This window comes from Coloeus monedula (genome assembly GCF_965178545.1).
Source record: "Coloeus monedula genome assembly, chromosome: 22".
Taxonomy (NCBI): domain Eukaryota; kingdom Metazoa; phylum Chordata; class Aves; order Passeriformes; family Corvidae; genus Coloeus; species Coloeus monedula.
In genome coordinates this window covers 5759683-5774267 of record NC_138802.1, presented here as the reverse complement: position 1 = coordinate 5774267, position 14585 = coordinate 5759683, and the positions used below count along the sequence as shown (strand labels likewise).

The following is a 14585-nucleotide window of genomic DNA, read 5'->3' as shown; positions in this document are numbered from 1 at the left end:
CAGCGCGCCGGCGAGGGGCGTGCCGACTACATCGCCCCCTGCCGGCCACGCGCTGCCCGCCGGGCGCTGCACGGACCGGCAGGGGGCGTGCGCGGGCACGGCCCGGCCGACGTGGGGCTCGCCTGGGGCAGCGCCCAAACTCCCTCTAGGTTTTCTTGGCTTTTTTTTTTCCTTTTCTCCCTGGACCTGAAGCTGAAATAACAAGGGCCAAAGGGCCACCATTCTTCCTGTTGGGAGACTCCTCCTGGCTGGGAAACAACACCCCAGAGCAGTGGGCACGTATGGTGGGTTAAATCCCCCTAACCGCCCCATCCTTCAGGAGCAAGAGGCCAGGAAGAAAATCTCCAGGCACGGCCACTTTGAGAAGCAGAAGCAAAAATCTGCCCTGACACCTAAAACTCCAGAGTAAATGAAATTTTAAAAGCTGGAAAGAGCTGCAAGTACCAGTGCCAGCAGCCTCAAGTCACCAAACACTGGCTCTGAGGAGCACCTAGAGCGGGTCAAACCCTCGGAGCATCTTTGTGTTTGGCCTCTTAATTGAGCCCTGGTTCATCTGCATGGCCAAAGATGGAACAAAACCCACTCTGCCCAATGTAATGGTGTCAGAAGCACATCTGTGCCTTCTTCTGCAAATACTGGCAATCCCTGGGGATTTTGGAAAGAGCCATTGCCTTCTGAATATGCTCACTGCTGTCCCGAGTATTCACAAAAGAGCAAAGAGGAATATTTTGAAAAGAATTTTCGAGATGAAATCATGAATGGATGGGTCAGTGTCTCACTATCTCTTCCAGCTGATTTTAGATTAAGTCCCTGCCCCCCATCAAGCACAAAGGCATCAGCTGGATAGAGGCTGAGTGGATGAGATTGTGAACCTAGAGAGACTCTGGAGTCTCCCACAGGGCACCACCTCTTTGGTTCCCCAGAAACTCATCCTTACCGCAAGCATCACAGGAGGCTCCACCTCATCCTCCTGCCACCAGCTTCATCCTTGTTCCAGATTATGGGTTGCTTTAGCTCTAAAGCACCTTCCAGTATTTCTGATGATGCCTCAGTTCTTTGGCTTTAATTAGATCCCAACAATGCGTAAGGAATTTTGGGGGAATGGTTCCCCCTTTCCATCAACCCCTCCCTGTAGCAGCCTCCTTCCCCACTTCCCACAGTGCCAAGAACACGGAGCATGACTATGAGCTCATCACCTCCATGTCCTATCTCTTGAGACCTCCTTTGTGTTTTCATACAAAGCCATAATGGTTTTGGTTTTGGGGGGCAAATCCAACAGAAAGACTTGACAGTGACCAGAGGAACTGCAGGACACCAGTGAGTTGTGGGGTATGGAGGGCCAGGGGTGTCTGCTGGACACAAGTGACATCCCACCAAAGGCTACAGAGGTCCACAACCACCACCCCCTAGTCCTCTTGTGCATGCCATGGTACAGATATTAATGATGGAAACAGATAAAACCAAGGTAGGAATCCCCACTTCCCAGAGCAGCATAAATCAACACACATGAAGATCTCGTTTTGCTGTAATTAGCACCACACGAAGCCCATGCAGTAATTAACTTTCTCCCTTCCAAGTTAAGATTTAATAGCATGCAGTAAAATCAGACCCGAGGTGATGAAACAAGTAGAGAAAAACCCTGTCGAATTAGGCACCTGTGACTTGAAAAGGAATTAATTATAGCCTGGTCTAATACTACTATTAATAACAATAAATTGCTGTTAATATGCCCTTGTGCTCCAAGTGAGGAAAGACATTGAGAAAAACAACCCGTATTGACTCCAAGGAGCAGGTTTCTGCCAAAGAAAGGCTCAGCCACACTGGGATGTAGGTGAGCTACAGCACTGGACAGAGCTGGGAGAAGAAAATCTGGGACAAAAAGAAATCCTGGGCTGCTAGGGAGCTGCCCCGAACCTCCCAAACCTCGGTAATGCCAGCAGGAAACAGCTCTTCCCATGAGGAACTGCCAGCAGTCTTGAGCATCTCCCAAGGCAACTCCCAGTGCATGGGGATGAGGACAGAGGGACACTAGAGGCTGGAGGAGAGGCTGTGTTCTGCAAAGGGGGAATAAACTCCAGCAGTGGAAAAACAGTGACAAGTGCTGGTCCCCAAGGGTCTCCTTTTTGCAGATGCCCTCACAGTTGGGCTCCACCAAGAAGTGCCAACTCCATCCATAGTGGGCCCAGACCCCAGGGTCAGAATTCAGCTTCTACAAGCGGTCCCCAACCCTCCCATGTTGCCAGTGGAGATGGCAAGGCCACTGTGCACATGCAGTGCCTGGAGCAGCATGTAAGATCACCTTGTCATGTCAGGAAAGTGAGAAAGTTATGGGAGGATCCGACCAGATCTAAAGTTACATGCCAGAATCCAACCCGGACATCCTCTCTTGTCGATAAATTCCAACTTTGGCTCCTCACAGAAGAGCAGGCAAGCTCCTGAAGAAGCCCTGTGTGGCTGGACAGAGGGAGGATATCTCCTCAGCAGCTCTGAGCTTTACTTTTCCCTAGTTTTCCTGGGTGGAAAAAAAATGCTGGAGGTGTCCTACCAGCTCCACATGCCACTAAGTCTCCCTAGTAAAGCTGAAGGGATTCTTGCCACGCAGGAAGAACACAGAGCCCGTCTTGGAGGTACATGTGAAATCAAGACTGATTTATTTTACTCTCCCCACTGCTCTGGCATAAAGTCATCCAGTATCCGGTCTCTACCTGGCAGCTCATGCACTCAAATCCAAGGGAAATGCATGAGGATGTCAAACACAGATCATCTGAAGAGCACCTGAAGCCTGCACGGCACTTTTGAGGATGCTCTTTCCAGCGAAGAGAGCTTCAGGTCACCCTATGTTCCCAGCTCAGGGATTCAGACCAGCTAGGACAGAAACCAGAAGACTCATCACAGCAGACCCTTTGCACAGGCTTTTGACCACTCTTCCCAGGCCACAGAGCTCTCTAAATACATGCATTTTAATAAGGTGCAAAATCCAGTCCTGAGATCATTACCTGCCACAAGCACTCACAGTGAAGTACACCAGAGCCAGGCAGATAGGAGATACTATTTTACAGCATTATCACATCTGCCCCAAGTATTGCTGCTTTTTGCTCCAAGCTCTCTTGGAACTCACACTACCTGCCTCTTGCTACACCTTGGCATACATCAATGAAGTCAATTATTCAATTACTAGAAAATCCAGTAAGACTGAATGCAGAATTAGTCTCCTTAAAGCACAGAGCAATCAGCATTTTTGTTTCTTGGTCTCTCTCCTTGCCCTGCCTTTGACAGCGTACTGTGTCCCCTCACTCAGGGACTCTGCTCAGGGGGTCCTGTGTGGTCACTCATGTGACTTGGTCAGGCCCTGGAAATTGGGCTCCGTGCACGGGGGCAGTGCTGCCTGCCGGCTCAGCAGCTTCTCCAGGACAGTTATTTCAGCATCTCGTCTCTCTATGTCCTCAAATGGAGTCCAGGACATGTCATGCTGGAGCTTATAGGCGCCAAGAAATTCATGGGGAGTGGTACCCCATTCCTGGTGGAGAAAAGAGAGATTCCATCAGTGCTCAACTTCCCTTGGAGCTGGGCTGTCCCAGCTACATGACCATCTGATTTCCTAACCTAAAAATAGATTCAGCTACCCCGAGTCCAAGATCAGGTCGAGCTCCAGCGCTGCTGACACAGGAAGGCTTCTGGACACAGGATCTCCCTGACCTGCCCAGAGCTTTGCCCTGAAGCCTTCCCCCTGTGTGTAAGAAAATGGGTAGTCTGGAAGGAGGAGACCTCCAAGACCATCGTCTCAGCTGCAGGCAAACTCAGTCCCTGGGCTGAAGTACCTGAGGAGACCATCCTGCCAGGCAGCCACACCAGCCAGGGAAGGCTCAGGGCACATTGGCAGTTCTTTACTTCCAAACAAAGAACCACAGGTACCGAAAGACAAAATTCAGGTCCATGCCCCAAAGGGCTTCTTGCCATTCTCCACCAAGAGCCAGAAAACTCCGTAAGATGGCTCTGACCCCAGCAGACTTAACCCAGACCAAGGGCAAACACCAACTGAGTAGGGACCAACAAATACCCCCATCAAGCTGGTGCTTTTGCCTGAGCTCCGTATGTTCCCAAGCACCAGAAACATGGCTTTTTTTTCCCCTCCCTGCTTCTTCATGGGCTGTAACCACCCACCTTAGGAGACAGGATGGAGAAATACCGCTGTCCACTCTCCCGCCTGTACATGTAGTAAACATTTCCTGGCTTTTTTACAAGGTTGCAGGCCACATGGTTCAGATCAGCATCCCTGTTAGCTTCATCCAAGACCTGGAAAACACAAAACTTAACATCTTTACACTTGAAATAAAATGACAACATGCTATTGCATCTCAGCCACAGGCCGAGACACATCACTTGACCTATGGGTCATGAGGCCTTGATCTCCCTGGCACACATCTGACTTCACTTGCCCCAGGAAGGAGATGCTTTCCAAAGAGATAAAGTTTTTTCCAATTCTTCCCTGTCAGTAGGACTTCAGAGAACCTCTCCACAGAGGTGGAAATACCTCTGCATCTCACCTCAGATTCACCTCTACACTTGACCTCACCACATGCTGGGCTTATTCCTCATCTCCGCACCCAGCTGCTGGACTCTGGGGCCTTCCTGCTGTGCTCCGCAAGGGAAGGGGCAGCAAACAAAGGAGAATTCATCTCCCCAGCTCCATCACCTGACTGGTCCACTGATCCAGCTCCACCAGTTAATGATTACATCACGGAATGGCCTCGGTGGCAGTGAGCCAGTTGCAGTGAGTGGCATATCCTTCCCCACTCTGGCTCCAGATTTCACCCCTAAGGGTGAAGGCTGGATTGATGAGCACAGCCAAGCCCTGCTGTGTGCTGCTGGGACCACTCGTTCCAGCAAATGAGCCAGGACAAATGGAAAAGCCAAGCTCATCATCAGGTAAGAGCTCATCTCTCCCAGGGCCTGAGATCCAGCCAGGGCCACATCATCACCTCACCAGATCATTCCAAGAGCACAGTCCACACACAAGCCACCTGTCCCAAAATCAGAGTCATCTCTCTCTGACACCTGAGCTGTTTTGGACCATCTGCCCTTGCTCCCCTACTTTATCCAAAGTTCTTCCTGGTGTGCTCAGGACTCAGGGAAAGCACCAAAACCAACCCTCCCCCATTCCCCTTGACACCAGACAACAAACCTCCTTACTTTTCCATTGAATCTTCTCTGCTCAGCTCCTGGCCCCAACTCACATCCAGGCCACAGCTCTCCCCAAATGGCCAGCAGTGGCGGCAGATGCTCATCTCCCCAGGCAAGGCAATGAGCCTTCTGCCCATCCTCACTCACCTTCCGCGCCTGCTCCTGCAGGTGCCGGATCTGCTCAGCGATGACTGTCAGCTTGCTGCAGGCATTTGCCCGGACAAAGTCATTGGCCTGGGACAGAAAATGACGGCTGGTCAGGATGGCAAGAACTGCAGCCTTCCAGACTGTGCTGGGCCAGCTATGGTCAAGATCAAGGCATCAACAGAGCTGCGGGATGCAGGAGCTGTCCCGGCACCCCCGGGCATGACCAAGGACCAGGAGCTGCCTGGATAGGCTGAGGGGCAGTGAGAGGGAGCAGCAGGACATACTGGGAGGCAATGGGTTGGACTGGGAGGTAGTGAGATGCACAGGGGAGGAAGCAGTAGAACATACAGTGAAGCATTTAGGTGAACTGAGAAGCTCTGAGGGACAAACTGGACATCACTGGAGGTCACTAGGATGTACTGTGAGGCACTGGGGGCATGGTATAACATATTGGGGGGCACTGGGGGCATGGTATAACATACTGGGGGGCACTGGGAGGGCCAGTAGGACATATCAGAAAAAACTGGGGTGGACTCAGAGGCAAGATAGACTGGGAATCATTGAAGCAGTACTAGGACATAACAGGGGTGCTGGGATGGACTGGGAGTGTGGTAGCAGGAGGCATCTGTAAACACTGCTGTGAACTAAAGGTACTGGGACATACTGGGCAGCAGCAGGGCATACTGGAATCGGACTTCACAGGGAGTCACTGTGGGGCAGCAAGGCACAGTGGGAAGCACTGAGGTGCAGTGGGAGGTTCTGGAGACACCAACAGCGTTGGAACTCGGGAAGGGAACTGGGGGGGCACTGCGAAATACTGGGAGGGGACAGTGGGAGATGGTGGGAGGCACCACTGGACACACCAGGAAGCCGCCGGGGCCACCAGAGAGCAGCGGCACGTGCTGGGAGGAACCAAGGCCGGAGACGGCCGGGAGGCAGCGGGACAGCGAGCCCAGCCCTACCCCCGCAGCCCCGCCGCTAGGACCCGGCCCTCACCTGCTGCACCTGCCGGGCCAGGGCCACTAGGTCCCCGGGGTCCCCGACGCGGCCGGCGCTGCCCTCGACCAGGGCCAGCCCGGGACCGGGACTGGGGCCGGGGCCGTCGTCCCCAGGCTCCGCGCCGCCCTCCGCCATCACCAACCACGACACAACGCTTCCGCCCGGCGAGGAGGTTTCCGCTGCGGCGTCAGCACGCGCGGTGAGGGGTGCGGCCGTGGCAGAGCTCTGCGGTCGCTGATTGGGCGGTGGGCGGGGCGGGGCGGCGGGGCTCGCGTCGCTCCGGGGCTCGGGGCGGGTGGTGCTGCGGTTCGGCCGGGGTTCGGACATGGCGTTGTCGCCGCCGCCGCCGCTGCTGCTTCTTCTTCTGCTGTTGCTGCTGCCGCCGTTGCTTATGGCGCTGCTGGCGTGGGCGGCCACGCCACCGGAACCGGTCCCGGTCCCGGTCCCGACCCTGATACCAGCCGACCCGCCGCTGCCCACGCAGTCCCCGGACGCACTGTTCGCCGCCGGTGCCGAGGCGTACGCGCGGGGGGACTGGCCCACCGTAGTGCTGCAGATGGAGCGGGCGCTGCGGGCGCGGGCCGCCGTGCGCTCCCGGCTAGTGCGGTGCCGCCTGCGCTGCGCCAACGCCACAGCGGGGCCGGCGGAGGGGACTGAGCCCCAACCCGACCCGGTGCTCCGGGACCTGTGGTTTTTTCGGGCGCTGCTTCGTCGCGCTGCCTGCCTGCGGAACTGCGGGCCCGCCGCGCCCTCCCGATACCGCCTGGGCGAGGAGCTAGACCGGGAGTTCGGCCGGCGCAGCCCCTACAACTATCTCCAGGTCGCCTATTTCAAGGTAAGGGAAGGGAAGGGAAGGGAAGGGGATATCCCGCTGCGATCGGATTTGGGACGGGCGGGATGCACGGAGGATCCCGGAATCAGGCGGGAGGATGGAGGGGTGGGACCGGGTGAACCGGCCGGTGGCAATCCCGGTCCCGGGACGCCGGGAGGGTTCGGTGTCCGCCCCGGCGGAGTGGGGTTGCCGGCCGGCAGCCCCGGCCTTGCCCCCCCCCCGCCCCCCTCCAGTGCCACGTCGGAGCTCGCCGGAGCCGCCCCTGTCACCGCCCTCCGCACCGGCCGCCGGGATGCCCCGGGGACGGGTGTCCCCTCTGCTCCGCGTGTTGTCTGCGCTGTCTCACCCCCGTCCCACCCAGATGAACCGGCCGGCGCAGGCGGCGGCGGCCGCTCACACCTTCTTCGTGGCCAACCCCGGGCACCAGGAGATGAGGCAGAACCTGGAGTACTACCAGGCCATGGTGGGAGTCCGCGAGGATGACTTCACTGACCTGGAGGTCAAACCCCACCTGGTGAGACCCTCCGCCCCCAAAGCCCCTGTCCACTGTGGAACCCCGGGTAGTCGCACTGCGGCTGCTGGCTCAGAGATGCCACTGTGGTGGGAATGAGGTGATCCATCATGGGGACTGGGGCATTGAGATCCCCTCATCATTTCTCATCCCTCCACAGAGCGAGTTTCGGCTGGGTGTCCGGTTTTACACAGAGGAGCAGCCAGCTGCCGCCATCCTGCACCTGGAGAAGGCACTGGAGGAGTATTTTGTGGCAGACACTGAGTGCCGTGCTCTCTGTGAGGGACCCTACGATTATGAGGGCTACAACTACCTGGAGTACAACGCAGACCTTTTCCAGGCCATCACAGGTGGGAGCCATGCCTTCTGTGTCCTGTCACAAGAGTTGAGTACAATTCTCGGGGGGTTGGTCCGTAAAGACCTGGGGTGGGGTGTCCCTGAAGAGTGCAAACCCTATCCTAGCTTTCACTAGGGAAAGTGTGGCCAGTAAGTGGCAGGAAGTGTTTACCTGCACTCAGCACTGGGGCTGATGCCCAGGAATCCTCCAAATTCCAGAGAAATATGGAAAGGCAGAAGAGAGACCAGTAGAGGGTCACCAGGATGTGATGGGAGGCTGAGGATGGCTACTCTGTCCTGAGAGCACCACAACCCCACCACTGATCAACTCAGAGGTGGACAACCCCCATCCCTGAGGGTTTTCCACTATCAAAAAGCTTGCAACAGCCCCAGTATGAGCAGGAGGTTGGACACCCCTCAGAGTCCTGCCCACCAGCCCGTGGGTGACTGTGAGCAGTGACATGGGGTTTTTCTCCACCAGATCACTCCATGCAGGTGCTAAGCTGCAAGCAAGGCTGCGTCACAGAGCTGGCCTCACAGCCCGGCCAGGAGAAGCCTCTGGAGGATTTCCTGCCCTCACACTTCAACTACCTGCAGTTTGCCTACTACAACAGTAAGCAGCTCCTCTCCCCATTCTCTGTGGTTGTCAGCACTGGGCACTCAACTCTGCATGGACTGAAATTGTGGATCCACAGAGTGGTTTGGATGGGAAAAGGACCTTCAAAGATAATCCCATCAGTCCAACCCAAGATGATCTAGCACTGGTCACTCACATCTCTCAGAGCCCCATCCAACCCAGTCTTTAACATTTTCAGGGATGGGACAGCCACAACATCTCAGGGCAGTCTGTGCCAGGGCCTCACTGCCCTCATCACAGAAAATTCTCTCCTTATGGCCAACCTAATGCTGCCCTTCTTCAGTTTAAGACAATTGCCCCTTGTCCTGTCAATATAAATCTTCTTAAAAAGTTGTCCTCATCTCTCTTGTGGCCCCTTTAGATATGAGATCTCTTAGGAGCCTTCTCATCTCTGGGTTCAACAAGCCCAATTCTCTCAGCCTTTCTTCACAGAAGGGCTCCAGTCCTCTGACCATTTGTGTGGCCTCCTCTGGACCCGCTCTAGTGAGTCCATATCCTTATGCTGGGGAACCCAGAGCTGGAGGCAGCACTGCAAGTGGCACCTCACCAGAGTGGAGCAGAGGGGCAGAATCCCTCCCTCACCTGTTGCCCACGCTGCCGGGGATCAGCCCAGAATGTGGGGCATTTCTGAGCTGCTAGTGCACACAGATGGGCCCTGTGCAATTTTTCAACCATTGTTATCTCCACGTCCTTCTCCACTGGGTGCTCTAATCCCATCCATTCCCCCGTCTTCACTGATACTGGTGGAGAGCCTTCCACTAGGCCTTATACTTCATGAGGTTCATACAGGCATGTTCCTCCTGCCTGAAATGTTCTCCAGATTTGGATCTCTCTGTGCCTGGCTGCAGTCACTTTTCATGTCGCTTTATTCCTGGGCAGCTTCACTTTCCAAGTGAAACAACAGCCTAGAGAAGCTTTATTTTTTTTCCTCCTGGCCAGCTGTCCACCTCTTGCCTGAAATCACAGCAGCACACTCACACTGCAGAAGAGTTACAACCCAGGAAAATACACCTGATTTTATTTCATTTTTTTATTCACTTCTTTAGAAAAGTATAAAATGTTTCTTTGTGAATTTCTTCAAAAGGAGGGGAAAAAATAGGAAGTCCAAGAGGATGGAAATCCTCAAGAAGAGACAGCTGTGAGGGTACCCTGTCAATGTTTGTCAGTATCTGCAGGGAAGTGTTGGAGGCTGGAGTCAGGTTCTGCTCAGTGGTGCTGAGCAATAGGACAAGAGACAGAAACTCATGCCTAGGAAGTTCCACCTGGATATGAGGAAGTGTGCAGTGACCAAGCACTGACGAGATTGTCCAGAGAGGATATCAGGTCTCTCTCACTGGAGATACTCCAGACAATCTGGACACAATCCTGTGCCATGTGCTCTGGGAGGACCCTGCTTGAGCAGAGAGGTTGGACCAGATGACCCACTGTGGTCCCTTCCAACCTGACCCATTCTCTGATTGTGTGATTCTGTGAAAGGCTGCAGGAAAGTGTGGCAGGATGCTTCAGTGGCTGGAAACTGCAGGTTAGCCAGGAAATGGTTTGGTCTGGATACCTGTAAATAGGCTTTGTGATGTTTTCCAAATGAGAAAAGTACCCAAGCTGTGACCTGGGTTTCTGTTGTGATGGTTTCTGGAGACAGGACAGCACCTCAGAGTCTGAATTTTGCCTTTGTGGCAGCAGTTATCCTTGCTCCAGGGAATCTGTCCTAGTCATGACACCTTTTGGAACACAAGGACTATGTCTCTTGTCTCTTCTCCATACCTGTCTTTGTTCTGCCTCCGGTGTCCTTGGACATGCCATTAACAGTCCCATTTCTCATTGCAGATGGGAATTACGAAAAAGCCATTGAATGCGCCAAAACCTATTTGCTCTTCTTCCCACATGACGAGGTGATGAACCAAAATTTGGCCTATTACACCGCCGTCCTGGGGGAAAACCTGGCCAGACCCATCCAACCCCGAGAGGTGAGCAATCAGCTGGGACGAATGATTGCGGGGACATCGTCTCTCTTCCCTGGGGACCTTTGCAGAAGTTGTAGGGTCTCGTCTGGGCCATCTACCAAAGTGGACAGGAATGGGTAGATTTAAGGTCTGACAAGTTGGAAAATAGCTGAGAAAAAAATAGCTGATGAAAAACATCACTGGCAAAATGTCTTAAGCCAAGTGAAGCTGGATGACTGGCACACATGGACCCATTCCTGAGACAGAGGCCTGTGAGAGGCCAATCTTTTTAGGAGGATCTGAGCCCACCTGTGTTGCACTCTTCCACAACTGCAGTGAAATTGCTTAAAAAGGAGAGGATTTGGCTTCAAAATAGCCAGATCTGGATGGCTAGGTCCTGCCTGGGATGTGATAGGCATGGATGGGAGTCTCTGCTTCTAAAGAGCCTCCCGCAGAAGGGACACACATGTGCCTCTGCTCAACTGTCCTCTCCCCAGGGCTTGTCCACAGGGAAGTTCAGACAGGATGGGGAAAGCCACTTCCTTCCCAGCTGCCAGATGGAGCAGGAAACCAGGCTGCGGGTCTGGAGCAAGGACCACAGGAATGGTGTAAACCTGCACCTTCCTGCCCACACTCAGGGTCTTTCAGAACCCTCCTGCTGTACCTCACCATGTCCCTCTGCCCCTTGCCACAGGAGATCCAGGTATACCACCAGCGGAGTCTGATGGAGAAGGAGCTGCTCTTCTTCAGCTACGATGTCTTTGGCATCCCTTTTGTGGACCCGGTGGGTGGTGCGAGACTGGGGGGATGCAGTGGCCAGATGGAATGCAGATGAGGGGTCTGTGTCCTGGCCATATCCTTGTCCAGCTCCTGATGTTGTTCTTCTGGCTGCAGGACACATGGACACCTGAAGAGGTGATACCAAAAAGACTGCGAGAGAAACAGAAGTAAGTGCTGTCCCCAGCTGAGCTCACCCAGCAGGGATCCAACAGGACAAACCCTTCTTCCTCTGTGCACTTTAGGCCAAAGGCCATGGCATAGAGCTTCTCCCATGGGAAGTTTTGATGTTGGGACTGGAAAAGGATGCTGGAGGGCAGAACTTTGCTTCCCATCAGCCCATGGGATGATGGGCATGGATAGGTCACCCCAAGCACCTCAGAGTGAGGGATGCATTGAGGTGACTCTCTCTAGTCTTGGTGCCAGCTTTGTCACTGGCACCTGAGACTACTGTCCTGCCCTTGTCTTAGTGGCCCTCATTTCTCATGTGGGGACAGTGGGGTGGTGGTGCTGATGGCTGCTGCATGCCCAGGGTGGAGCGGGAGACAGCAGCACGCATCTCTGAGGAAATCGGCAACCTTATGAAGGAGATCGAGACACTGGTGGAGGAGAAGGCCAAGGAGTCTGCCGACATGAGCAAGTTCATCCGAGAAGGTGCAGAAGGCCAAGAGGGGAGGTGGGGTGGGGACCTCTGTGACCCCTGCTGCCAGCTCATGGTCCCTCCACACATGGGTGACAGCAGGAGCAGGTGGTGGGACCACAGCTTCCCCCAGAACTACACCCCAGAGTTGGTGGCATCCATCCCCATGTCCCCATTTGTGCCACAGGTGGCCCTTTGGTGTACGAAGGAGCCAGTGTCACCATGAACTCCAAGGCCCTGAATGGCTCCCAGCGTGTCGTGGTGGATGGACTCCTTTCTGCTGAGGAGTGCTGGGAACTGCAGAGACTCACTAATGTGAGTGCAAGGACAGGTGGAGCAGGCATGGATGGGCAGAGGATGCTGAGGGGTCTTGTCCTGCCGCTCAGACATCAGACCAGTAACACCAATTGGGGGTTTTGCAGGCAGCTGCCTCAGCTGGGGATGGCTATCGAGGGAAGACCTCTCCTCACACTCCCAGTGAGACCTTCTATGGCGTGACTGTCCTCAAGGCCCTCAAGGTTGGGGTGGCTTGTGTGGAGAAACAGGCTGTGGGGACAAGGGAGGGTAGTTTTGGGGCAGGTGGTTGCCCATGCCCAGCTGGGGCTGAGCCCCTGTCCTGTCTGTCCCCCACAGCTGGGCCAGGAGGGCAAGGTGCCCCTGCACAGTGCCTACTTGTACTACAATGTGACAGACAAGGTGCGGCACATGATGGAGTCCTACTTCCGCCTGGAGGTCCCACTCCACTTCTCCTACTCCCACCTAGTGTGCCGCACGGCCATTGACGGTGAGCGTGGCCCGGAGGAGCAAGTCTTGTCCTGTCTGGATCTCCGCTAACAGCTGGAGTGGTCTAGCCTTGGACCTTTCTTTGGAGACCTTCTTGCTGCTCCCTAACCCACTTCTCTTCCCAGGAGGGTGTAGGAAGCTTGTCCCTAAGCTGAGTTTGGAGAGATGAGCAGCTGCTCTGCTGGTTGCCTCTAACAGGGCAGATGGCTTCATGCCATACAGGATTTCATCACTGGGAAGTGTTTTGGGGTGGTTGCTGAGAGAGACTGTGCCTGGAGGGCCATGGAAATGCCGTGGGACAAGTCAACAGTCTTTTATGCCACCCAAATGGCCTTGCATGATCCACAGTCCAGTGAGTGGAAGTGCTTTAGGCTACACATGACTTTCTTGTCACCTCCAGGCACAGGATACTTGGAACAGTAACAGGACCCTGTTCTTGCACAGAGGGGTCCTGACATGCCATGTTCCACTCTAGAGAAGCAAGAAGGTCGGAGTGACAACAGCCATGAGGTGCATGTGGACAACTGTATTCTCAATGCAGAGGCACTGGTGTGTGTGAAGGAACCCCCAGCCTACACTTTCCGGGATTACAGGTATTGGTGGTGGCTGTCAGCTGCAGCTTCCCCACCTAAGGCTACCATTACTTGGTGGCAGCTGGGTTGGGAGCAGCAAGGTAGGACACCAAACCTGGCCTCTCCTGCCTCTGGCTCTCACCATGGTGTTGGGGAGCTCTGGACTCACCTGCTTGCTGAAACTCTAGTGATGGTTGCTTGTCACCTCCACTTGTCCCCTCCTCCCTTTAGTGCAATCCTCTACCTCAACGGGGACTTTGAAGGAGGAGCTTTCTACTTCACCGAGCTGGATGCCAAGACTGAGACCGTGAGTAGCTCAGCTCTGAGGATCCATGTGCAGCACCAAATCCAGCTCCTGCCTGTTGGGCCTGTCCCCTGGGAACTTCCCCTGAGCCACTGCAAAAGATGAACTTGGGTTGAGGGGAACCCACTCACCCCTGACTGGGGTCTCCCACCCTTGACAGGCAGAGGTTCAGCCACAGTGTGGCCGTGCCGTGGGCTTCTCCTCTGGCTCAGAGAACCCCCATGGGGTGAAGGCTGTGACCAAGGGCCAGCGCTGCGCCATTGCCCTCTGGTTCACTCTGGACCCTCGGCACAGTGAGCGGGTAAGCTCCCTCCCAGCAGCGCGTAGGGTTTTTGGGTGGGACAATGGCCATGCTTACCACCATGGATCTGCCCAAAGGAGCGTGTGCAGGCGGATGACCTGGTGAAGATGCTTTTCAGCATGGAAGAGGGAGATTTGGAGCCAGAGACAGAGAAGGAATCACCAGCTGCCATTGTGGTGGGGAAGGATGAGCTGTGACATCCTACAGGGACTAGGACGCCTCTGCTGGGACTAGTTATGCCAGCATTGTGGCTTCAGGCTGCACAGTCTTAAGGGTGACATACGGGACCCCCTCTGCCCCCAGCCCAGGTGGAACAGCGCATTGGGGAATGCCCTGTACAATCCCTGCAGCATCCAGCATTCCCCTGCGGGAGCTGACCTGGGATGTGTGATAGAGGCTCAGGGGTGGGTGACATGGGAGCAAGGGAGGGATGCTGTTTTAGGGGTGGGGCCCTAGTACCACGGGTGGAGATGTGTGCCTTTCCTGAACGTGCAGCTATTTAAGTGCCTTCCGCAGAAAATGGATAAATAAAGGTATTTTTTTTCTAAGCTGTGGCTTTCTGAGTGGGGACTGAAGGCTGATGCTACCCTTTGGCTGTCGTCAGTGTTGCGGTGCAGCCTTTCCT

General features: G+C 54.9%; 2 protein-coding genes across 4 annotated transcripts; one reads left to right on the top strand and one right to left on the bottom strand.

Annotated features, from left to right (window-relative positions):
- Positions 1 to 2621: 2621 nt before the first annotated feature.
- LOC309581314 (uncharacterized protein C1orf50) lies at positions 2622 to 6474 on the bottom strand. Its single transcript, XM_082295862.1, has 4 exons — positions 6325 to 6474; positions 5329 to 5415; positions 4162 to 4293; positions 2622 to 3517 (listed from the first exon to the last, which is right to left on the bottom strand). Exons 1-4 carry the CDS (start codon positions 6460 to 6462, stop codon positions 3326 to 3328), a joined length of 549 nt encoding a protein of 182 aa, XP_082151988.1. The 5' UTR covers positions 6463 to 6474; the 3' UTR covers positions 2622 to 3325.
- A 147-nt stretch (positions 6475 to 6621) lies between these two features.
- Positions 6622 to 14371, top strand: P3H1 (prolyl 3-hydroxylase 1). 3 transcript variants are annotated; one of them, XM_082295549.1, is made up of 15 exons: positions 6622 to 7162; positions 7521 to 7673; positions 7831 to 8020; positions 8488 to 8619; positions 10468 to 10607; positions 11278 to 11367; positions 11478 to 11530; positions 11893 to 12014; positions 12188 to 12315; positions 12423 to 12518; positions 12634 to 12784; positions 13259 to 13376; positions 13587 to 13662; positions 13820 to 13960; positions 14038 to 14371. In XM_082295549.1, exons 1-15 carry the CDS (start codon positions 6653 to 6655, stop codon positions 14155 to 14157), a joined length of 2220 nt encoding a protein of 739 aa, XP_082151675.1. In that variant the 5' UTR covers positions 6622 to 6652; the 3' UTR covers positions 14158 to 14371. The 3 variants fall into 3 exon arrangements, with proteins under 3 accessions (XP_082151675.1, XP_082151673.1, XP_082151674.1); XM_082295547.1 differs by having other exon boundaries at positions 13259 to 13662; XM_082295548.1 differs by lacking the exon at positions 8488 to 8619 and having other exon boundaries at positions 13259 to 13662.
- The last annotated feature ends 214 nt before the right edge of the window (positions 14372 to 14585 follow it).